Consider the following 24,481-nt stretch of genomic DNA (forward strand, 5'->3'; position numbering starts at 1 on the left):
AAGTCTCAGGCTGGGTTCGATGGCTCACACCTGTAATCCCAGCACTTTGGGAGACCAAGGCAGGTGGATCACTTGAGTTCAGGAGTCTGAGATCAGCCTGGGCAACATGGTGAAACCCGGTCTCTACAAAAAACTAGCTGAACGTGGTGGCACACACCTGTAATCTCAGCTACTCAGGAGGCTGAGGCAGGAGAGTGGCTTAAACCCGGGAGACAGAGGTCGTAGTGAGTGGAAATCACACCAGTGCACTCTAGCGTCAGTGGCACAGTGAGACTCTGTCTCAAAAAAAAAAGTGTGAGCGTAGGTATAGAATGGATACCTTGGGAAGGTTTACATGTGTGAGCATAGGTACAGAATGGATAAGGCCAGGCACGATGGCTCACACCTGTAACCCCAGCACTGTGGGAGCCAAGGCAGGTGGATCACTTGAGGTCAGGAGTTCAAGACTACCCTGGCCAACATGGTGAAACCTTGCCTCTATTAAAAATGCAAAAAAATTAGCCGAGCGTGTTGGCATGCACCCATAGTCCCAGCTACTCCAGAGGCTGAGGTGGAAGAATCGCCTGAACTCAGGAGGTGGAGGTTGCAGTGAGCCGAGATTATGCCACTGCACTCCAGCCTGGGTGACAGAGCAACATTCCATCTCAAAAAAAAAAAAAAAAAAAAAGAATGGATAAGTTGGTGCACTGAATTGAGAGAAAACAGGATTTGGAGTCAGGCAGACCTCCCTGTAGCTCATTTGCTATGAGACACAGGGCAAATGGGACGGCAGGGCCTTCCTCTCCCTCCTACTTGGTAAACTCCTTCTGATGTCTGGTTTCTAAACCAGGCCTGAGCAGAGCGAGCTGCTCCTTCAGTGCCCGTAAGAAGTTGAGGATATCCGCCTGTGTGCTGAGAGATGACATTGGTCTTACCTTCTCACCACGCTCCCCGTCTTTTCCAGGGGGGCCTCTGAGGCCAGGAGCACCCTGTGGAAAGGAAGGTTATGGACGTGGTGAATTTAAAGATCACTGGTCACTCTCGGTGGCTCGTGATCCCCAGGGAGGACTCATCAGGTCCCCCTGAAGCCAACAACTACAGCTCCCACTCGATTCCCACCCTCATTGAAATTCCCCAAAGCTCCATGTCCTCCCTGCCTGTGACTGCTGCTCTGCAGGCGGCCTGGCCTTAGAACTGTGCACTTCGGAGCTCTTAACAGCAGGCATGGTCTATTGGAAGCTTAGCCTCCCGGTCTGGGCTGTGAGCTCTGAGAAGGCATGGCCTGGCACAGTGAACACCCAGGGACGATAAGGATGGCCTTAAGAACCCAGCCTTAGCATTGGGGCATCTGCTCCAACAGTCTTTGGAGTCCCCAAAGGTTGACTTTGAGACATGGTTTAAGTGCAAGTGTCCCATGGATGCAATAGTAGGGAAACAGAGAAGTAAAAAGGAGGAAAACACTCACGCCTGTGATCCCAGCACTCTGGGAGGCAGATGGATCACTTGAGGTCAGGAGTTCGAGACCAGCCTGGCCAACATGGTGAAGCCCCATTTGGTTTCTACCCAGAATACAAAAATTAACTAGGCATGGTGGTGCACATCTGTAATCCCAGCACTTTGGGAGGCTGAAGTAGGCAGATCTCTTGAGTTCAGGAGTTTAAGACCAGCCTGGCCAACATGGTGAAACCCCCTCTCCACTAAAATACAAAAATGAGCCAGGTATGGGGGCATTCCCCTATAATCCTGGCCACCTGGGAGGCTGAGGCAGAAGAATCACTTGAACCCTGGAGGCGGTGGCAGTGAGCTGAGATCATGCCACTGCACTCCAGCCTGGGTGACAGAGCGAGACTCCAACAACAACAACAACAAAAATGGTGGAGGGGAGAACAGTAGCACAAAATACACTTGCTGGCCACTGGAGCTCTGTCCTGCCGGGACTCTGGGATCCTGCCCAGGACACACTCTCAGAGTGATGACAGCTGAGGACAAGGGATCTGAGCTACTCTGCTGGTGGTGCTATGGCCACCTGTCACGTGGCCCGACAACATGCTCTCTAGAGGTCAGAGAAGACCCCCAGCCAGAAGAATGCAGGCTGAGAGGCTGGAAGCCTCTATGTGAAATAACATCCCTCTGGTAGGGTTGCTGTGCGGATTAAATGAATTAACACGTGTAATGTGCTTACAACGATGCCTGGCATGTATGAAGGCTCAGTCCTCGAAGCTATAATGCTTATTACCTGTAAAGGTCTGGTGAATACACAGGACTGACCTAAATTTATTGTGGGGGAAAAGTGCTTTGCTGCCCTTGACTAGATGTCATGGAGTGTTTTGTTGAACAATGTTCAAGTCTAAATTGGTGTTTATGGTGACTCTGAAAGCTGTCCTATAGCAGACACCTTGAGCCTTGACGTGAAAAAGGCAGAATCTCAGCAGGTCAAAAAAGATGCAACCCTAAAAGTGAACCAGCCAACCTCTTGTCTCCATTTTGCAGATGAGCAAGCCGAGACCTCAAGGAATGGCTTGCCAAGGTCATCAAGGCAATTAAGAGAAGAGCTAGGATTCGAACCCAGGTCTCCCAATGGCTGTCAGGGTTCCTCTGACTTCTTTAGGCTCATTTTGTTTCTTCTGAGGCAAACTATGGTGTTGATTCCAACAACAGTGAAATGTAGACTTTCTGCAGATGCAACAGCTGCATTCACCCTCTGGAGAGCTGGCGAGCTGCCTAGGGCTTAGTGTGTGAACTTTCTGGATGGTCTACGTCAGGACAGCAGCATCTCCATCTGCAAGGTGGGCATAAGGATGCCTACACCTCTGGGTTTGGGGAGGATAAATGAACTAGCTCGGCGGCTGGGCAGTGCCTATCCACAGCCAGTGCTGGGATCCACGCCCTCTCCCAGTTACTCACCACACTTCCTGGAGGGCCACTGGGACCGGGGGGACCTACGTGTCCAGGAGCACCCTGTTCAGAGACAGTAGTTTAGAAAGGCCAAATGCATTGATTACAAGTAGTTGCCCCCAGCGCCTCCGCAAACCTGCCTCATACTAAATTTAGCGCAATGCACTGGAACTGCTGCTGACCCGGCAGCCCCTGCAGACAGGAACCTCCTCCCTTGAGTGACGCAGTGTCCTGAGCACCAAGCCTCAGGTGAAGGGGCTTCTGGCACAGAGGTGAGAGGCAGGAGGGCAGGAAGGAGGACTCTGGAAGTGCCTTAGGGCTAAGGCACAGGGATGTGGAAGAGTGGGGGAGTGGGGGCAGAGGGCAGGGCTGGGCCCTAATCACAGAAGAGGATCTCAGCAGAGGTTTGGCCTTGCGGTAAGTGCCTGAGGGAAAGGAAACACTGCAAATGGGATGGTTCAGACCTCAGTTGTGTATGTGTGTGTATGTGAGTGTGTGTGTGTGTGCATGTTTGTGCGTGCAGGCATGTGGGTATGTGTGTGTTTGTGTGTGCATGTGTGCATGTGTGTGCAGGCATGTGTATGTGTGCATGCTTGTGCGTGCAGGCATGTGCGTGTGTGCATGCTTGTGCATGAATGCATGTGCGTGTGTTGTTTGTGTGTGCAGGAATGTGCGTGCGTGCATGCTTGTGCATGAATGCATGTGCGTGTGTTCGTGTTTGTGTATGCAGGCATGTGTGTGTGTGCATGCTTGTGCATGAATGCATGTGCGTGTGTTCATGTTTGTGTATGCAGGCATGTTCATGTGTGCATGTTTGTGCAAGCAGGCATATGTGTGCATGTTTGTGTGTGCATGCATGCATGTTTGTGTGTGCAGGCATGTGTATGTGTGCATGCCTGTGTGTGTGTGCATGTTTGTGTGTGCAGGCATGTGCATGCATGCATGTTTGTGTGTTGGCTTTGACTGGAAAATCAGGGAAGAAGTGAATTTGAACTAAAACCTGGTGGCTGGGCAATGATCCATGAAAGGAGATGTGGGTGAGGACATCCAAGTGGGTCAGCACTGTGGGCATGGGGACGCGGGGAGCTCTCACGGCACTGGAGGCGGCTCCTGTTTCTTCCATGCCTTGTTCCCCTCTGCCCCTGGGTTTTGCACATCTCCAGGGTCAGGACTCATGGAGAACATTCCACTCCCAGCCTCCTCCTTGCCTACACTCTGCTTCCGTTCCCCTGCAGCCGGGCTGGGCCCAGGGATCTCTCCAAGAGCAGGGAAAAGCTTCCATCTGTCCCCACTGTGAGTTCCCAGCCAGCCATATGCATGGTGGCCTGGTAATATCAGCACCCTCCAGCTGGGACAGGGCCACCCAGCGTGGTGCGAGGAGCAGGCTGGACGAGTGCTACTGCTGCTGACTGGCCAGAGACCCCGGGATGAGTCAGCCCATCCTGCCCCCCACCAACTCCACAGTCAAGCTGGAGATCCCTGGCTCTGCACCATGAGACAGAACTCGAATCAGCTCCAGGAACAAGTGCCAGCCCCACAGGGATCAAATACAGCCTGGGTCTGGCCCCAAGGATGGATGAGCCACCAGCAACACAGGTGTGTGTCTAGAGGTGTCCGTGTGTTTCCCTGACTGCTTCTGTGTGTTTGGGGTTGTGTGTGTGTGTGTGTGTGTGTGTGCATGAACATATTATAGAATGTGTATTCTTATAGAATTCTATATTATAGAATGGGTTTGTAGAGTGTGTGTACATGGTTGTGTATGTAAGCACACTTATTGGAGTCTCTAACAGTCTTACCTGTGAGTGGAGGTCTGTGGGTGTCATCTACGTGTGCATAAAAAGAGATTTTTCATTAGCTGGGCATGTGGACAAAGCCAGGGAATGCTACAAAGGTGGTGGAAGCCACAACCTCTCTCCGTGCTGACTCCAGCCAAGCACTCCAGTGTGGGTGGACCTTCTGGGCCACATCCCCCTAGCTGGCCCAGAGTTGTGAGCCACAGAGCCAACACTGGGTGGGGCCTCCCTCCTGGGAGTCCCCACGAGGCAGGCCAAGCATAGGGACTCACAGGGTTTCCAGCTGCTCCAGGAGCCCCATGCGTGCCTTCCTGTCCCTTGGTACCCTGCACAGGAAATAAGAGATGGACAGCGGTAAGAGACCCTCGGTGATGCTGTTTCCCTCACAGCAGGACAGTCTCGGGGACACCTTCCTCATCAGAAGCATTGTTCCAAACTGAAGGGGCCAGGAATACCATCTGAAAGGTGCAGAAAACCACTAAATCCCAGCCCTCTGCTGGAGCGGGGCATATCACAATTCCATTCTATCTTCACCACCAACCCAGGGTATAGGGGCCAGCACTGACTCTCCACAGAAATGTAGTTCAGGGGGGACAGCCAGGGGCTCACACAGCTGAACAGGGTCCCTAGTCACCCCAGCAGGATTTCCCACCGTAGCACAGAGTCTCCCCGAGAACCGAGATCCAGTGCACAGGCTAATACCGAGAAAATGACAAACTCAGAGCACTAACATGCACCAGGCAAACATAAGCCAGCATTGCCACTCCACGGCTGGGATGCATTTCCTGTTCTGCAAATCCTCTGGGAACTGAGAAACTGCCTGTGTGCTGAGGCCCTTGCTCTCCAGGTGCCGCTAAGCAGGAGAAGGGAGAGCACAGCAGAAACCCAGAGCTCGCCTAAGGCAACCCTTCACTGACAGAGTAGGGACATCCGGGGTACAGAGGTGGGGCCCAGCCCCGTGGCTATGTCTGAGTCATGCAGCGATGACCACTCAGCCTCTGCAGCACCTTGAAGTGGCACTCCCCAGCATCTACTCCCAAAATGCCAGGGGAGAGAACTGGGGAGGGTGGTCTGGGGGGACAGAGCGTGGCTGGGATCTCCAGGTCTCTGAGACAGCAGGGGAAGGGATGGTTTTCTTACCGGTGGTCCAGCGGGTCCCTGAGGCCCCAATTCTCCAGGACGGCCCTGCAGTCCCTGCAAGCACACAAGTTGCAATGAACCAGCTCACCCCCCTGCTTCTGAGCAGACAGGGCGGGGCGGTGGAGGGGTGTGGGGCTGCTGCAATAGGTATAATCTGAAATCCAAGGAGGGGCCGTGGCTAGGGCCCAGAGGAGGAGAGAGGGCTGCCTTCGATTCGGTGGCTCCTGTGTGTGGACTGCATGGCACAGACCTAGCACTGGTCAGCCTTTGGACTCCAGGTAGCCAGCTCTGCGGGGGATGGGGGCACAAGGCACTCACCGGTTCCCCAGGCTTGCCCGGATCGCCCTTCTCTCCTTTGGGCCCCTGCTCTCCCTGTTGGTGAGAAGCACAGGGTGGAGTGGACCTCAAGGCGACCTTCCCCTCGTCACAGGGTACATGCCCCCAGCTCAGGCCACACAGGCCACCTCCAGTCCCATGTAACACCTGAGAGGCCTGCACCCCCAAACCCTCTGCCTGGGGAATCTTCCCTCTCACTCCCCAGGACTGGTTCTGACTCATATTTCAGGTCCGATCAGTTTTCCAGGGAAGCCGAACCCCAAAATGGGACCAAACCTCCCATCACAGTGGCTCAGTGCACCGTGCCTTTCTGCTCCTGAGCCCCTGTTACAGCCGCAGTTTTACACCTGGTTGTGCGGTTTGATTCCTGCCCCTTCAGCTCAGAGCCTGGCATGTGGTAGACCATCAGTGAATAAGGACAGCGTTTTGAGAGGAGGAAGGTCTTTAAGGGCCCCTGGCCCAAACACTATTTTTCCCTCCTTCTTTCTCTCCCTCCTTTCCTCTCTCTCTTTTCTTTCTTTGTTTTTTTTTTTTTTTTCTTTTTTTTTTTCTTGAGACGGAGTTTTGCTTTTGTTGCCCTGGCTGGAGTGCAAAGGCATGATCTTAGCCTACTACAACCTCTGCCTCCCTATTCAAGCAATTCTCCTGTGTCAGCCTCCCAAGTAGCTGGGATTACAGGCATAAGCCACCATGCCCAGCTACTTTTAAATTTTTTTTTAGTAGAGACCAGGTTTCTCCATGTTGGTTAGGCTGGTCTCGAACTCTTGACCTCAGGTGATCCACCCTCTTGGCCTCCCAAAGTGTTGGGATTATAGGAATGAGCCACAGTGCCCGGCCCTCTCTTTTTCTTTCTAGCAGAGATGGGATCTCACCATATCACCCAGACCTTTCCTGAAATCCTGGGCTCAAAAGCCATCCTCCCTGCTCAGCCTCCTGTGTACCTGCCTCCTGGGGCTACAGGTCCTCACCATTGTGCCCAGCTCCAGCCCCTTTCCAGATGGAGAAGCTGGGTGGGCGGTGCTTCTTTAAGGAGACCCAGCCCTTTTGGGACAGACTGGAGGTTGAACCCTGGACTCTGGATGGCCAGAATGGTGTCTAACTTTTGCTGAAGAAAAGGTGAGACACGGGCTGGACAGGCAGTGCCCTGGGCGGGCCCAGGATGGAATGATCCAAGATGGGGCAGGCTCACTTCCAGGGAGCCACATCCTGGGTGCTCAGCACATCTCCCAGGAGGGTTAAAGGGACATGTGATCCTCAGCCTGCAGCTCATAGGGAACAAGGAGAAGATGAGCAGATGGGCGCTATGGCGAGGGCCGCCCTCCAAGGGCTCAAGGAGGCTCTTTCCACAGCTGAAGGGCCACCGTGCAGGAGAGGAGTGGGGACAGTGACTGTGTGGACACAGCCCCAGCTTCAGACCCGTGCAGCCTGTCTTGGGAACCCTCTAACTTACTGGCCATCCAACTTGGGGAAAGCAGTTACCCATACTGACTCCACATGACCTTTGCAGTTTCCATATCTGCAAAATAAACAGGTGGTCTCCTTTTCACATAGGGCGGAGGTCAGTGGTGCAGAGAAGGTGCCGCAGAGCAGAGGCGAGCCATCTAGGAGAAACTGCACAAGTCTGCAGGGCTCTCCAGGAGGGCAGATAACAACCAGGGCAGTGAATCCGGAAAGGCAGTATGCAACCCATCTCAAGGAGCAGGACCTGGCACTGTCCCAAATCCCCATGGCCTACTTAGGGAGACATCGGGCTCCCCTGCCACACAGAAGCCCAAGGAGAGCTGGGATGAGCATCTGCTTTGAGTGTAGAAGGGAGTCCTGCATGGACGGGGGGTTTTCAAGACACGGCTTTAGGGAGCAGGAGATGGGGAGGACCCTGGATGCATCTGGAAGAAAGAGTCTAATGTCTACATCAGAGAACCTGAGCTGCGGGAGTTCTAACCTTTACTTGGTGGAGAAATCAGCATAGAAAGACACTGTCTAATGGTTTCAGACCACCTTCTCTCTCTGTGCCTATGCAAATGCAAATGCACGTGTTAGAGGCCTTGCAGCCACGGTTCCTACCTGCCCTCCCTTCCCAGGCCTCTCTCTGATAACGGATTGGTGACTGCTGGCCTGCAGCTGGCTTCCTCACTCTCAGGAAGGACGGAGGTCACCTACTGCATGGAATCGACATGGCCTACCTCCTAGAGCTGAGAGCCGGATTAAATGAGACTGCTTTTGCAAAGTGTTGCGCAGTGCCCAACACAGAGGAGGTTTCGGCAGACACCGGCTCACTCCTCCACCGAGAATCTCCATTGCCGCTGAGCTCAGGAGACATGTCTAGCCCAACTCACCGCGGACAGTGATACCAGTATTCCTAGCATGTTTTCCTCCTAGAAAACTGCCCATGGTGAGGATTTGCAAGCCTTTTTCTGGTCCTCCAGTCATTGGCCACACAATTCATAAAGAAAAAAGGCCTTATGGGATTGTTTCAGGTGGCACACAGGCGAGACGCCTGCGTAGTCTTCTGCCGGTGTTGGTGAACGGGATTGCAGTGGTAGGAAGACAAAGTGAGGACCTATGGCACGGGGAGGGGGTCGGCCCAGGCCAGAGAAGGAATCAAGGTGCTCAAGACATTCCTGCCCCAGAGCCTAGGAGTCAGGAGGCAGCACCTTCCCTACAGGGGCTCCCTGGAAGCCTAAGCTTGGCTGGCTCCTGTCTCCTCCCTACCGCCCCCTGGTGACCTCTGCTGAATTAAACACCATCTCTGGGACTCCAGAGCATTTCTGAGGCTCTGGTCATTGCCCGGGCAGCCCCAAAGCCTCCTTAGCAGGGTGAAGGGTAGAATCAGGTTGGTTGGACAGAGCCTTCCTAAGATAGCTGCTTCAGAACAACTGATGAGCCTCCAGTTCGAAAACCCTGCTTGCGTTCTCCACTGTAACTTCCCAAGCACGAGGCTGCCTGTCTCTCCTTCCTCCAGCAAAGGTTCTGACATCTGCAGACCCTGGAGATGCACACACCATCGAACGGCCTCGTCTGTCCTGTGCAAACCGCCAGCACGCTGCCACCTCACCAGGCACAGCCACCAGCCATCCCCAGGAGTCTCCTCGGTCCCAGAGAGGGCGACAAAAGGAGTCGGGCCGCTCCCTCCAATTCCTCTTCTCCTTTCCAACCTCTTCCTTCATCATGCGGCAGACTTTAATCCCCCTCTAGATCCTTCTCTCCCCAACCTCTTCCCACACTGCAGGGACTCAAAGGCCTATGCCTGAGGAGAGCAGGGAGAAGTCAAACAGAATAACGCTTTCCAAATCCATCAATACAAACATGGGTTGCCATGGCGACGCAGTCAGTCCCAGGGAGTCTGGCAATTGCCTACAATGAAACGTTTTTTTCCAAAGACACAATTTCCTTGTTTGCATCTGAAAGTGGCTTCCTGGCTTCTGGGCTCCCGCTGCGATGCAGTGCCTGCAGGAAGGATGCTAGTGCTGGGATTCAAAGCAGAGGGCGGCTCAGGCCCCCACCGCCCCGTCTTGTGCCTTCCCAGTGGAATGCTCTGGAAATTGTCTTTTTACAGAACAATTCCTTTAAGGAGAGGATGGACATGTAGGCTTGTCTCAAGCCTGAGGGGCTCAGGGTAGACCAGAGGGAGGGAGACCCACAGATGTCAGGAGCAGGGGGAAGGCCAAACATAGAGGTGGTCCAGGAAAGGGTGGTGACCAGTGGAAGAGACAGACAGTGTGATGGGAGGCCCCTCCACAGGACGGCCAGCCGGACCTGAAGCAATGGCGGCACAGTCACTCCATCCAGGGCGCTGTGGCTGACTCACTAGCCCCTAATTCCTATCTCACAGGCAGGGCCTTCGCAAGTTTCCTGGCATCCCTGAGCTGCAGGACTGTCACCCGTAAGATGGAAACAAGTGCCACTCCCTCAAGGCTGGTAGGAGCATTGGTGGCAGCAGTGCCAGAAAAACGCCAGGAGCTGAGCTGCTGCATGGGGTGCTCTGCTGCTTTTCCCTTCTAAGTCCCTCTATGGGGGAGCAGGTGAGAAGCAAGGGTGGGAGGCAGGTAAGGCAGTTCCTCATGCAATAAACACCCACCCTGCAGGTGAGGGAGGTGCTGCGTTCCTCATGCAGTGAGCACTGTCCCTGCAGATGAGGGAGGTGCTGTGTTCCTCATGCAGTGAGCACTGCCCCTGCAGGTGAGGGAGGTGCTGGGTTCCTCATGCAGTGAGCGCTGTCTCTGCAGGTCAGGGAGGTGCTGGGTTCCTCATGCAGTGATCACTGTCCCTGCAGTGAGGGAGGCGCTGTGTTCCTCCTGCAGTGAGCACTGTCCCTGCAGGTCAGGGAGGTGCTGTGTTCCTCATGCAGTGAGCACTGTCTCTGCAGGTGAGGGAGGCGCTGCCAGAGCAGAGCAGAGTTCTAAGTGTTTTACGTAAAGTACAAATATCTCATTATTTGCATTAATCCTGAAAGCGTATTTGCATTGTTCCAATTCTATAATTTAAAGAAGTAGGTCTCAGTGAGGAAACAGATGGAACATTTTCAAGGACAGGAGTGCTGTGAGCCAGTGCCCTCTAACAGTTGACATCTCGGTGACCAGAGGGCTCCTTTAACTCAGGGCCTTCTCTCCCTTCAGGAAGGGCTCACAGCCAGAGCCCTGTGCACCTTCTCTTTCCCGCAGAAGCCCATCAGCCACTTCTCCCCAAGTCCACTCTCCCCTACGATGTCCCCGATATGCCTCCCAGGCACAAAACCCTTCCTTCTCCTGCAGTGATTTCAGCACCTGACTCAGTCTCTCTCCCTGCTTCATTCTTGTGCATCATACACAGCATCCTTTTAAGCTTTTGAGATCGAATCTACTCAATATTGAATGACTGAAGATAGCCACAGCTGAAATGGAGATCTACCCTGGCCTCTCAGCTGTCCCACAGGTCAAGACCTAATAGCTGAAGAACTACATCGAAGGCAGCAAAGGAAACAAAGCCACGTTTTCTGGCTATGGCGTTGCCAACAGCATAAAGAGATCCTGAAAACACCTGTTTTCTGAAGAGTCATTCATGAAAAGAGAGGAAAAAGGTTTTGAGAGGTCACAGTGATGATCAGCTGTATTTTCCGGCACGTGTCTTTGTCTGTGGAAGTAGCCAGCATGATCTCTGTCCATCCGGCACAGCCCAGGCTATGTCGCAGGCTCCAGTCCCCTGAACAGCCTCTCTGAGAATGGGGTTCCCTCTCGACACTCCTATCTCTGGTCTCCTTCACTGATAGCATTCACAGGGAATGTCTTTGCCTCTCTCTGACTCTCATGTTTTGGCATCTCAAATAATTCTGTTATCCTCAAAACCAGGAGCTACTCTCTGTGTTACTGAAGAATTAACTTTTCCCAGAGAGGCCTGGCCTTTGCTCTTGGCTATGAAAGGGACTACTAGGCCCCTGGAGCATCCTGCCTGACCCTGGGGCCAGCTCCCTCCAGGGCCCTTTCTCCACCTGTTTTCAGGACAAGCCCGGCAGCCCAGATGCCTGACAGTGAGGAACGTGATGGGATGAGTCCTCATCCCACCCGGCCCAGGCTCCCAGGCCATACTGGACATCACCCACCAGGGTGAGGCACGCGGGACACCCCGAGGTACTGCTGCTACTTACAGGCATCCAAGGGTGTGGTGTGAACAGGGATGGCTGAAAAGGAAACCACATAGATTAGAAAGATGGGCATTTAGGAACCCGGTGTTTCACTCTTAAATCCTGTCTTGGAGACATTTGCAAGTGAAAAACGATGGCCCCAAAGCTTCATGGAACTATTATTAGTTTTGAAAATTAGATTCATATCTTTCTTTAAAATCCCTAGGCATGCATTAAGGCAGAAATGAATAGTGGTTAGATTTAGGAGTCCTGGAGTCACAAGACCTGAGCTCCAAACCTGTGGGACCTGGGACATGTCTCCTCCGCTTCTATGTCCCCATGAGTATAATGGGAAACAAACATTCTCCCCTGAAGGTGTCGGTGAGAGCCCTGCCCAGGAAACTGGATTAGTCTCAACATCTCCTTCTCACTGCTGCCATCTGCTGTGCATTAGGTAGGGTTGCAGGTGCATAAGAGAAAGTTGGGGAGAGAAGGCAGAGAGGGGAAATCCCTCTTGACAGAGAGCCCAGGCTGCAAAGACAGACAGACAGGCCCCTGCAGGCTCCTTCAGCCTTGCCACCCCCACCCAGGCTGTGTTTAATGCTTCCCGAATGTCACGCTTTCTCTAGTTTCAAAGCTTTTGCAAATAGCATTCCCCTCACCTAGAACATACTGTCCTTTCCCTTTCTATAACTAAGGTCATATGGAGACCTTCGGGTGTCTTTTAAAGGTCATGTGTTCATGGATCCCTCTCCCCTCTCCACCATGCAAATATAAATTGGGTCCCCAGGTTATTCTTGTTGATGCATCTTGTTCTTTTCCTGGATCACATTTACTATAATTTGCAATGTCGGCATATCTTTGCCACTGTAGGTTTAGTTTATCTTCTTCACTAGGCTACAAGCTCCAACAGACTGAGCCAAGCAGATGCCTGGGTCCCAGCAGGAGCCCGAAAGAAGCAGTCAATGGACAAAAATAATCATAGATAATGGTCCTAAATCACAATACATTCAAAGAAGAAGGAAAAAAGGAGCTTCCTGTACCTTGCCCTCCACATCTCCAATCCCCATCCCTTTTCCAGAAGAAGGCACTTTTTCAGTTTACCATATTTGTAACTGTTTCCTATATATTTCCACATAATTATGAATGCCTAGAAATATGTAACTTTGTGCAAGTTATACAAATAGTAATGGTGACTATACTTAGTTACTTACAGCCGTTTCCAGGCCCTCACTCATGTAGTCTCACAACAACTCTAAGAGACAGACTATCGGCTTCTGTCCTGCTTCATGGATAAGACAATTGGAGGACAGAGAAGTAAACCACAGAATGAAGTTCAAGATGCTGGTGAATGTCAGGAAAGGAACTGGCGTCCACACAGGTGGCCTGAGGAGACTGTGCTCTTTATCTTTCAATATGCAGTGACTGACTAATTGATTTTTTCCACTTAATTTGCCTTGTTCCACTTAATTTGAGTATTGCTATCTTTTTACATATTGTATGCATATCAATTTGTATAATTCCATGATATAGATATTTTGTGATTTACTTAATTCTATGCTTACGATCATGCGGTGTGTTTCTATTTTTTTTTTTAACAGAGTTTCACTCTTGTTGCCCAGGCTAGAGTGCAATGGCATGACCTTGGCTCACTACAATCTCCACCTCCCAGGTTCAAGTGGTTCTCCTGCCTCAGCTCCTGAGTAGCTGGGACTACAGGCTCCCACCACCACACCCAGCTCATTTTTTTGTATTTTTAGTAGAAACGGGGTTTCACCATGTTAACAGGCTAGTCTTGAACTCCTGACCTTAGGTGATCTACCCATCTTGGCATTCCAAAGTACTGAGGTTACAGGCATGAGCCACTGCGCCTGGCCTGTTTCTAATTTTTTACTGTCATAAGTGACACTACAATGTACATCCTTATATATGCTTTTAAAAATGCACACATACAAATATTTCTGCAGGATACATGCCTAGACATGGAATATCTAAGTTAAAAGCAGGCACTCTGCAATATATTGGTACTGCCAAGTAACTTCTCAAATAGATGTGTCCAATCTGTTCTCCCACCAAAAACGTATGAGAGTGTTGGGTGCCCTGCACCCCTGCCAATGCTATAGGTTCTCAATCTTAAACAGCAATTTGATACGACTAATTCCGACTCTAAAGTCATGATTTGAGATTCTTCCAACACCCTTATGGAATGTCTGAGTCTCATTTTGAGGAGTGTTGAGGTGGGGAGATAGAGCTTTGGAATAATGATTTCACTTTGATGAAAAGCACAGAATAAGATGCTTTGCCACACTGCAAAGCGGATTTCTGAGTGCACGGACTCTCTCCTCTCCTGGCATTCCCTGCTTGGGCTAGTAACTGGCCAACTCCTGATACATGTGCAGGGTCAAGGCCATGTGCAACCTTCCCTGAAATCAGCTGATCAAAACAGAGGATCTCAAGACCAGGAAGAAACATTAAAATGAAAAAAAAAAAAAAAAAAAAAATACCCCCATTATAGAGTTCATTGGAATAAAATAAATAATAATAGCAGGTTTAAAAAATTTTAATATTTATAATGCACCAGAAACTCTGCTAAAGACTGTATTATTTCAGTTAACGTTCACTCCATATGTACAAGATAGCTGGGTATAATATTTTTTTAATACATGAGAAGGCTGAGTTTGTTATACCATAACTACAACTACAGTTCTGGTGAAATGACAGAGCTGGGAGCCAGGCCTTTGTGATCTCAAAGCCCATGCTCTTACTGATACTCAACACCAACTCACAATGCCCACCCTAACACATATACGGGGTAGATGAATGAAGCCCAGTTCATGGTTCAGGGTAGTGTAGTCTTACCCTGGGCAAACTGCTTCTTGTCCCTGGACCTCAGTTTCCCCATATGTAACAGGCAGATATGTATTCTCAGTATTTAGCACACATTCTGATAAATAATTGTGCTTTTGCTGAATAAATCAATAAGCAAGGATGGTTCTTAGAAAAGTATATATATTTTTGGTTTGTAGGACCTAGGAATAGGCCTAGCTATTGGCAAACTTCAATAGGGGAAATACTTAAAACTAAGTAGCAGTTGCTGGTGTGGGGGAGTGCAAATCACAACATCATAGGAATTCAGAGGAGAAAATCAGAAGCAGAGTAACTTACAGTTCCAGGTAACCCGGGAGGGCCTGCAGGACCAGCTTCGCCCTAGATGGAGAAATGGAAAATCCATGACCATGAATCCTCCTCTCAACTCTGTTTATGCTGCAACAGATCAGCTAACACCATTTTCCCCAGACAACAGACCTGGACCTGCACCTACCTTGATAGATATATAGATACATGCATACATACATACTTACATATGTACATTCCAAATTATAAACTATTGCAGACATATGGAAATGTTGTTTTGAGAAGTATCCATATTGATGTGTAGTTGTAGATCATTAATATCACTATATACTATTCTGTTGTGTAAATGATAATAAAGTTATTTCTTATCCATCTGCCTGTTGATGACATTGAGGTGGTTTTCCTTTGATTACAATCATAGCTAGAGTTGATTTGTTACAGCAAACATTCCCACACATGTGCTCTGAGCACAATGACACATTTGAAGGCCAGCCTCTCTTAGAGATGCCAGTGAGCCCCGCCCCACCCTCCAGAAGGAGCGGGCTCTTCTCAGGAACCTGGGGGAACCGTGCTACACTCCTGTAAGCAACACAGGCTTGGAGTTGAATTGCCTGAGCTTGAAACCTAACTATACCATTTTATAAATTATTTTACCTATTTTGGTATGTTTTCTCTTTGCAGAACGAGGGGATGATAATACATACAGCACACAGCATTGCATAGGGATTGAGTGGGACTGTAAGGAGTACGGTGTTATTACATTTGGCCTGAGGAAAGGACATCACTGAGCTGCTCCACGCAAGAGTGGCCACAGCGAGTGAATACAGTTTCCAAAGCCTGTCATTTCACATGCGCCACATGGTGCCAGGTGTCTATGCCTAGATCTGTTTCTCGGACCAGCCCAGGATTAGCTCTTTTGAAGGCCTTTCAAAAATGGTTATGAAATAAATAAATGCGTGGATAAAGTTGGCTTAAAGAGGGACAAGCTAGCTGGGTGCAGTGGCTCATTCCTATAATCCCAGCACTTTGGGAGGCCAAGGCAGGTGGATCACCTGAGGTTGGGAGTTCGAGATCAGCCTGATCAACATGGAGAAGTACCATCTCTACTAAAAAAAGATACAAAAAATTAGCAGGGCATGGTGGTGCATGCCTGTAATCCCAGCTACCCAGGAGGCTGAGGCAGGAGAATCACTTGAACTGAGGAGGCAGAGGTTACGGCGAGCAGAGATCACATCATTGCACTCCAGCCTGGGCAACAAGGGCAAAACTCCGTCCCCCCAAAAAAAGTGGGACAAGTTCACCCTTAGTCAACAACAATCAACAAGAATATAAAGTGTTGTATCATTTTTTACCATTATTTATATTGTTATTTAGCATTTAATTCAACTACTGGTTTAAGTAGTTTACATAGGTGAACTCATTACCTCTTTGTAAAAATGCCCATAATGTATGTCTATATCTCCATTTCACAGATGAAGAAACTGAGGCATAAAAACGTCAATGAACCTGCCCTAAGTCACACATTCTGCAAATGGCTGAGCCTGGTTTCAAGCTCAGAATGCATGCCCTTTACAACAGTGTGGCACTGCTCTGCCTAAAGTACCCATAGCTTCAGAAAGGAAAGTACTTTCTTGGTGTTACTGTGTATTATTTGATTTTACCCAATTCTCTTTCCTGACATTGTTGAACTCAAGCTCCAGAACCAATCTCATTTAAACCAATTTGCTCTCCATTAAAATGTCCAAATGATCAAAGGTAAGTGTTTTCCCATGCATGCATGAATGGGTATCAACAAGAAGAGGGCTAGAGGAGAAATGTGTGTCTCAGCCCAAGGCCATGAAGACTGCCTTTTGGGAACAGCCTCCTCACCCTGAGGGCTATGGGTAAGAGAAGGAACAGCAAGCTGGGGCAGGTAGACCCCCAGGGGCTCTCTGCCTTTGGGAAAGAGGCTTGACTAAGAAGGATCAATGGGTATTAGAGTTCATGTACCAGGCCTGGGTTCTAATCCCAGCTCCTCCACGAGGGGTTTGACTGTCAGCGGCCCTGGCTGGGACAGGAGCATCACATACACCCTTCCCCGATGCTGCAGTTCTAAGTGCCCCTAACAGGGAAGGGCAGGGGACGTGAAGGCAGGAGCAGAGGCAGAGACAGGCAAGACACAGTCAGAAGAGGGCAGTGTTGCTTTAATGTCTTTTTTTGGATTCTTCTGACCAAAATTGTCAATTATGACATATTTCTCTGGAGGAAAAGAAAGGCAAATCAGATTCCTTGGGAGCTTGGATGTGATTGTCATGGCCCTGGCAATTCTGTCCAAGTAATCAAAGGGGCTTTATGGTCTCGCTAAGCCTTTGCATTCTGGAAATGAGTTTCTCAAATAGATATTGCATTTCTGAAAAGTCCGCGGCAGCAGTGGGCCTGAATGGCTTCCCGAGCAGAGCCTTTTCTACTCCAAGCTCTCTATTTATAGACCACAAATCTGCCTGGAGCAAAGTCCTCAGCCTCCTGCCCCAGAGAAGGGGGATGGGAGGCACTGCCTGGAGCCCAGAAAGCACCAGCACAGAAAAAAAGCTGGAAATTGAAGGGGAGAAAGTGAACTTGGGAGAATGGGGCACCCTGAAAAGCATCATGAAGGAGGAAGAAGGACGCAAGGCCCATCTGGGTGTGTGGGTGCCATTCCTCCTGAGGCAGCCCGGGCAGGCCTAGTGTGTGACATTGTGTGCTAAGAGCCGGGACTCTCTAGATGCACTGGCCAGTTTAGATCTTGACTCTAAACACCCTATTTCTAAGCCCTGGGCAAGCAACTTAGCTTTTCTGTGCCTCAGTTTCATCATCTATCAAGTAGGGATGTTGTTGACAGCTTCGACCCCTCACACGGTTGGCTTGAGATTCCCTAAGTCCCTACACAGACGGTGCTCAGGACAGCCCTGCACTCAGTGGGCCCCCCACAAGTCATCCACCAGCAGGAGATCCTTATGCTGTTTAGCAATCCTGAAGGTCACTGTCAGGCTAGCAAGCCGGGGCATGGGAAGGTCAGAGAAGAGGCCACACAGCAGGTAGAACCAGGGCCATACCCCAGGCCAGCATTATGGCTCCAGGAATGGTGCTCTTTCTCCTAAGCCGCAGGCAAGCACACATGAACTCCTAAGAGGGGTTTGGGGTGGGTGTTTATAAAGTTGCTGTGGAATTAGAGGTGCATTTGGTCAGAGGCTGAGCACAAAACAGCAAGAAAAGCAAGTGCCGGGTGCAGTGCCTTGCTCACAGTGTGAATCCCAACTCTTTCCATGCCTGTACCCTTTTTAGGGCCTGAGATCCCTCAGGGCTCGGCCATGTCTTATTCACTGTCATCTTCTTCGTGATGGCATGGCTGGGGGCAGGTGTTCTACCAGCAGAGGGTAAGGGTTCTGTCAGCTGAGGGTACGTATTCTACCAGCTGAGGGTACACATTCTATCAGCTGAGGGCAAGGGTTCTGTCAGCAGAGGCTATGTGTTCTATCAGATGAGGGTAAAGGGTCTATCAGCAGAGGGCAGGTGTTCTATCAGCAGAGGGTAAGGGTTCTACCAGCTGAGGGTATGTGTTCTACCAGCTGAGGGTACGTGTTCTACCAGCTAAGGGTAAGGTTTCTATTGGCAGAGGGTAAAGGTCCTATCAGCTGAGGGTACATGCTCTATCAGCAGAGGGTAAGGTTTCTATGAGCAGAGGGAAGGTGTTCTATCAGCCTTCTTAGACAGTGACTGTCAGAGCAAATGGATATGTTTTTGGTGAAAGGGTAAGAACTAGAAGCACAAGTTATAATCTAGCAGGAAGGATATCAGTCACTGTGAGTGACTACTTCAGAGCCCCACTGTCTGGACTCACACCCACCCTCACTCTGTAAGCCTGAGCAAGACACATAATGGAATTTTTAAAGACCTGTTGGCAAGAGAGCCTTTTGACGAACTGCAGTTGTGTGAACCCCCTATGTTTGCGGACTCTTGGGATGCGATGAGGTTTTGTTGCAGATGGGGTGGGGGTGGGGGTCTTTAGACTGGAGTCAGCACGTGGCCCTAGCCAGGGCTTGGTTCTGTGAGTGTGGGTGTGATGGTCCATCTCTCTATGCCTTAGTTCTTTCGTCTATAAACTGGGGGTTGAGATGGACATGACTTCACAGTTCATCATTAAGAGGGTTACCAGAGTGAGAAATGGAAAACCCAAGAAATTGCAACTTGCCAATCTATCGAGTACAGGGAAGCCATTACTTCTCCACACACTGTTCATGCTCCACTGCTTTAGCAAAGGATCTTGTGTTTCAGGAAAATAAGACCATGGACAAACATCTCACACATACACAGTATCGGCAACAGCTCACACGTGTCAAACTAACCAGCGATTTTCCAGTTGAAAAATTCTGACCGAAGCCTGGCTGGGAGCCACGTGCTGACTCTAGTCTAAAGCCCCCCACAACCCCACCCATGATAATACCTCATCCACCCCACGAGTCCAGGAGACACAGGGGGTTCATGCCACTGCAGCTGTCTTGCCGAGAAGGTCTCTAAAGTTTCCAGTGTGTTTTCTGATCAGCACGGGTTTCCTTGGTGCTTTGACATCAGTTGAAATATTATAGATGAAGCACCTACTCGACCTCTAGACCAGGCACTGTCCTGGGTGCTTGCTTGAATTCTGAGTGGGGTCTGCTCTTCTAAAAAGGGGCTGGGACCGGGGACCCGAGTCCTTGGGAGGTGGAAAGAGTAAGGGACTTTCTTTCCCAGACCATGTGTGCCAAATTAGGGTTCATGATATTCTCAGTCCTGTTTTTGTGAAAGAAGGTTATAAAGAGTAGGCACATGTCCTCTGTGACACTGTGACTTAAAAAGTGCATTCCTCCTCCTCGCACCTGCTCGCATGTTGCTAAAGGCAAGTGGTGGACTGGAGCCTCCCTCCAAAGCAATCAGAGTCAGACCCTGCAGGCCGGGCTGGCCAGTGGTTCCACCTGTAGCTCTGTAGGTTAGGCATGCATCAAAACCTCTCTGAGTCTCAGTTCTTTTCATTTGCAGCACATGCTCATAGATACCAGCGGCTGTTTTCCGTTCATCCCTCTATATGCACCCTTGTTCCTTTATCCTGGGAGGCAACCTCAATGGTCTCACTGACCTTGTCCGCTGGTTCCCAGTGGTCTGGCAGGAGATAGAGAGCACAGGAAAGGAAAGGACGAGACGCTGAGGGTGTCAGGCCATGGGGAGCTGGTCTCGTCTGCTTTTCTGCCTAGGATGACCAGGGTCCTTCCCCTATGGCTGCTGGCCTCTCTGGATTCTGGGACAGCTCCCTCCCCTTGTCCTTTCCCGCTGTTGCTGTTCCTAGCCCTGGAGTGCCTCACTACACACCGTTTCCCTAAGCGCTGTCCACAACCTGCAATTACTCTGCCACTGAATTCTCCTCCACTGTCCATTTTGATTGTGCTGCTCCTGATGCACGTGGTATCTGCCTGGAAGGCCATGCCGATGAAGCCTCTCTGTGCACTTCAGGGCACACAGTAGGGCTCTGCAAATGTAGTCATGCCCCCTTGATTTAGACAGAGTCTGCCTTGACTCAGGGTCCAGGGTCAACCACACAAGCAGTGACACTCTAGGTTCATGAACAATGCAGGGGAAAGAATACAGGAGTCAGTGCACACGGGGTTTTTGCTCAGCACTTCACATTCCATTGGCACCTCCATTGCCCTCAAAGCTGAGTTAATCATATCTATTATACCTGCAAAAGGGGCGGTGGTGTTCAGAGAGAGGCTGAACATAAACAGGCTGCACGAAGCACTCGGCACAGGACGGCAGCTCACGTGGTGCTTTGAGCAGGCACAAGGGGGTGGATGGATGGGTGAATAGTGGGATGAAGGTGTCAACTCTGATACTATTATCTTCTTTTTAAGTTTACAATTGCAAACAGTAAACTTTGGGGTTTATGTCCAACGTATTAGTTTCTCAAAAAGCAGATTTGCAGTCATGCACAAAACTAAATTCTGCAGAAATGTAAAGATTCAGTACAGGCCGGGCATGGTGGCTCACACCTGTAATTTCAGCACTTTGGAAAGCCAAGGTGGACAGGTCACCTGAGGTCAGGAGTTTCACAGGAGTTCAAGACCAGCCTGGCTAACATGGAGAAACTCTGTCACTACTAAAAACACAACAATTAGCCAGGTGTGGTGGGGCATGCCTGTAATCCCAGCTACTTGAGAAGCTAAGGCACTAGAATTGCTTGAACCCGGGAGGCAGAAGTTGCAGTGAGCTAAGATCATACCACTGCACTCCAGCTTGGGTAACAGAGTGAGACTCTGGATTAAAAAAAAAAGATACAGTATATTCTGCAGAAAAACTCTTCCTTTAGAAAAATTCAGCCACTAATAATTGATGATCAGAATGAGAGCGATTTGCTCTTACCTTTTCACCTCGGTCACCTTTCAGTCCTGGAAGTCCCAGTTCACCTTTTTCTCCCTATAAGAAAAGATACAATTAGAACACATTAGAACCCAGGCTGAGCTGAATTCCTGCCTCTTCCGGGTAACAGCAACATGACTTTGGAAAAATATACATGTATGTATTTCTCTCTCTCACTTGGCCTTGCCTTATCAGCAAAGTGGCCATAGCGAAGTGTAACTCAGAGGGGAGACCTGCCAGTTAGGCTTGAAGCACCTCATTCTCCACTTGTCCCCTGACAGACGGTGCCTCCCACCCCTCAGCCCCATCGTCTCATCTGAAGATGCCCTTTCCAGACACATCCTCCAGCAATGGCCCTTCGTCTCAGCTCAGAGACCCAAGTAGCCTTCTTCCCTTTCCCATCCCTTCCATCAACACTGGGAAATACACTCTTCACCCTTCACCTAGTCAAAATGACCACTCCTCTGGAGGACAGAGATGCCACAGGGGGCTGCTTTCTGTGGGGATGGGCGAGGTGCCTGTGTGGGAGGAGGGAAGCTGCCACACTTACCTGGTCTCCTTTCTCTCCTCTCACACCTGGGAAGCCTGGAGCCCCTGGGAGGCCTGCTTCTCCCTGTGAGAACAACATTTTCATGAGGGATAAATAGGAAGGCTCTCCTAGGGGCCAAACTGCAGGCCACGTGCTCTCAGTTCCTGCTCTCCAGGAACTGGAGATGTTCTGGCTTAGCGGGCATCACATGGAAAGCAACGCAGTGGAGAAAGGGGAGTTCGAGAGCATCTCATTCATTGGGGCATCCCCAAGCTCTTGTCTACTTCGGCTGTTTCCTTTCCCAGGAACCCTCATGTTGCCTTTCTTGGTGTCTAACCCTTCCTGTTTCTTTAGGGCTCAGCAACAATGTCACCTTCTCACCATCCTTCCTGATAGTCCCCAGGTCTGCAAAGCAGACCTTGCCCCCAGCAGCTGCAGCCCACCACTCATGACACCTGCTAAATTGTTCTTTAATGCCCAGTTTATCCTGTAAATATAGTGAGCTCCCAAAAACCAGGATTAATTCGTCTTGGCATCTGAATAATTTATACAAGACCTAGTGTATAACGATCAATCAATCAATCATTAAAAGTGTGAACGAACAGACCTTCTCTCCAGGTCGGCCTGCCAGGCCCTGCTCCCCAACTTCTCCCTGAAAATGCAATGGAACACACCCCATTATTCTCCATTTGCTTTAGAGAGACGGTCGCCATTCCCCTGCTGTCCTCACACCTTCACAGCACCCGCCAGCCAGGGCCCTTAATTCTCAAATACGCAGCATGGTGACAGGCCCAAGAGTCACGGGCTCTGAAGACCAAGAAGTTTAGCATTCTTGCAGAGCAGAATCCACTTTCTCATACTGACTTTTGCTTTCCCCAAAAGAAACAACTCTTAGAACTGTCCCTTTAGAATATTTTTTTTTTATTTTTAGTTTCAGTTTTTTAGAGACAGGGTCTCACTCTGTCACCCAGGCTGGAGTACAGTGGTGCAGTCATAGCTCACTGCAGCCTTGACCTCCTGGGCTCAAAAACTTATCCCACCTCAACCTTCTGAGTAGAGGGGCTACAGGCACACACCAACATGCACAGATGGATTTCTTTTTTGATGGAGTTTCGCTCTTTGTTGCCCAGGTTGGAGTGCAGTGGCGCAATCTCGGCTCACTGCAACCTCCGCCTCCCAGGTTCAAGGGATTCTCCTGTCTCAGCCTCAGTAGCTGGGATTACAGGTACCTGCCACCACATCTGGCTAATTTTTGTATTTTTAGTAGAGACAGGGCTTCGCCATGTTGGCCAGGCTTGTTTCAAAGTCCTGACCTCAGGTGATCCACCCTCCTCAGCATCCTGAAGTGTTGGGATTATAGGCGTGAGCCACCATGTCCGGCCGCACAGATGATTTTTATTTTTTAAATTTCTGTCAAGGCAGGGTCTCACTACATTGCCCAGGTTTAGTCCCCTGGGGGAACTAAAACAGTTCCTAACTAGCACTTTGTGGTCAGGGTGAAGTGGGGAACACAGGGTCAGAGGTGCTTTATCTCTGATCCAAGAGCATCAGTCAGGCTGCTCCACTTACCAAGTTCCACAAATCACTGATGCCAAGAGCTTCGTGATGCTGGTGGTGGTGAGCACGGACTATCATCTTTGTCCAGCCGTGTGTCTTTAACATAACTAGCTTCTTGAAGGACAATTTATTTCTAATATTCACTATGCTATTTAATAAAACCTTTAATGTAAATATTAATAAGGAAATGTGGTTTTGTCATGAATGCATGGACACACGACACAATGAATGAACAGGTGGTATGCAGGCATATAAAGATTTTTTGTGTAGCTATGCCAGACTCAATTGGTGCTGAAGGCCAGAATTACCAACTTATCAGAGAGAAAGAAAAAAAAAAGGAATCAAAAGCATTGCTTAGTGTAAGCATGCATTTTATCCTGTAACGCTGGTGTCACACATCTGGCGCCAGCACATCTTAAAATTCTAGACACACTCCAATGCTCCCATCAATTTCCAATGTTTACAAGCACAATTAGTAAGAATTGCTCTAACCAGAATTGTGCAAATACTCGTCACTCAAATTGTCGCTTTCAATCTGCTAGAATAGTAGCACATTTGCAGTGGGAGTTGCTTCTTACATGTTGAGAAAAGATAAGGGGACGAGTTTGGTCAAAAAAAATTTGAAGCCATCTGAAATGCCCCCTGAATTTGTGTCATGAACCCCAATCCAAAGGCACAATGCAGGTGAAATGCCACCTTCCCGAATTCTCGAAGTGAGCCTCAAACATCGATGCCTCTGCTCATCCTTCACAGTTTTGCTCCCTAAGTGGGCTCTTACAGATCTGCTCTCCATGACTTAGCATCAGCGTGGAAAAGAACTTTTCTCTTCAGTTGACACTTTGTCAAAATAAAGTAACAAGACCTCCAGTAGATCTCCTCTAGGACTATGAGTATGTTGGAAAAGCGCCATGACCGCAGGAATTCAGGTTTAAACTTATCAGAGAAATGTTTTGAGCACGAAGCCTTAGAAATTGAATAAAATTGACACATGCGATATAGCAGCAGGTTTCTCTGTTTGAATCTTTCGACCATTAGTGATTATCAGAAATATAAAACACATAGATTGAAAAGCTGGAGCAATCCCAGAGAGTCCCTCTAATTTCAGCCCAATAATTGTCA

The 24,481-nt window shown here is 49.7% G+C and overlaps 1 protein-coding gene across 2 annotated transcripts in view; it reads right to left on the reverse strand.

The window, feature by feature from the left end:
* COL22A1 (collagen type XXII alpha 1 chain) overlaps positions 1-24,481 on the reverse strand; it is a 317,529-nt gene that overhangs the window by 99,075 nt on the left and 193,973 nt on the right. For both annotated transcript variants that reach the window (XM_032254428.1, XM_032254418.1), the window contains exons 28-37: positions 22,413-22,457; positions 21,827-21,889; positions 21,280-21,333; positions 14,905-14,946; positions 11,764-11,796; positions 6,126-6,179; positions 5,808-5,861; positions 4,940-4,993; positions 2,884-2,937; positions 915-968 (exon numbers count right to left, since the gene is read on the reverse strand). In XM_032254428.1, the coding sequence (XP_032110319.1) occupies positions 915-968; positions 2,884-2,937; positions 4,940-4,993; positions 5,808-5,861; positions 6,126-6,179; positions 11,764-11,796; positions 14,905-14,946; positions 21,280-21,333; positions 21,827-21,889; positions 22,413-22,457 (507 nt within the window). The remainder of the gene's footprint in view (positions 1-914; positions 969-2,883; positions 2,938-4,939; positions 4,994-5,807; positions 5,862-6,125; positions 6,180-11,763; positions 11,797-14,904; positions 14,947-21,279; positions 21,334-21,826; positions 21,890-22,412; positions 22,458-24,481) is intronic.

Source organism: Sapajus apella, unplaced genomic scaffold (genome assembly GCF_009761245.1).
Source record: "Sapajus apella isolate SASKATOON/1434 unplaced genomic scaffold, GSC_monkey_1.0 scaffold3, whole genome shotgun sequence".
In the NCBI taxonomy this organism is placed as follows: domain Eukaryota; kingdom Metazoa; phylum Chordata; class Mammalia; order Primates; family Cebidae; genus Sapajus; species Sapajus apella.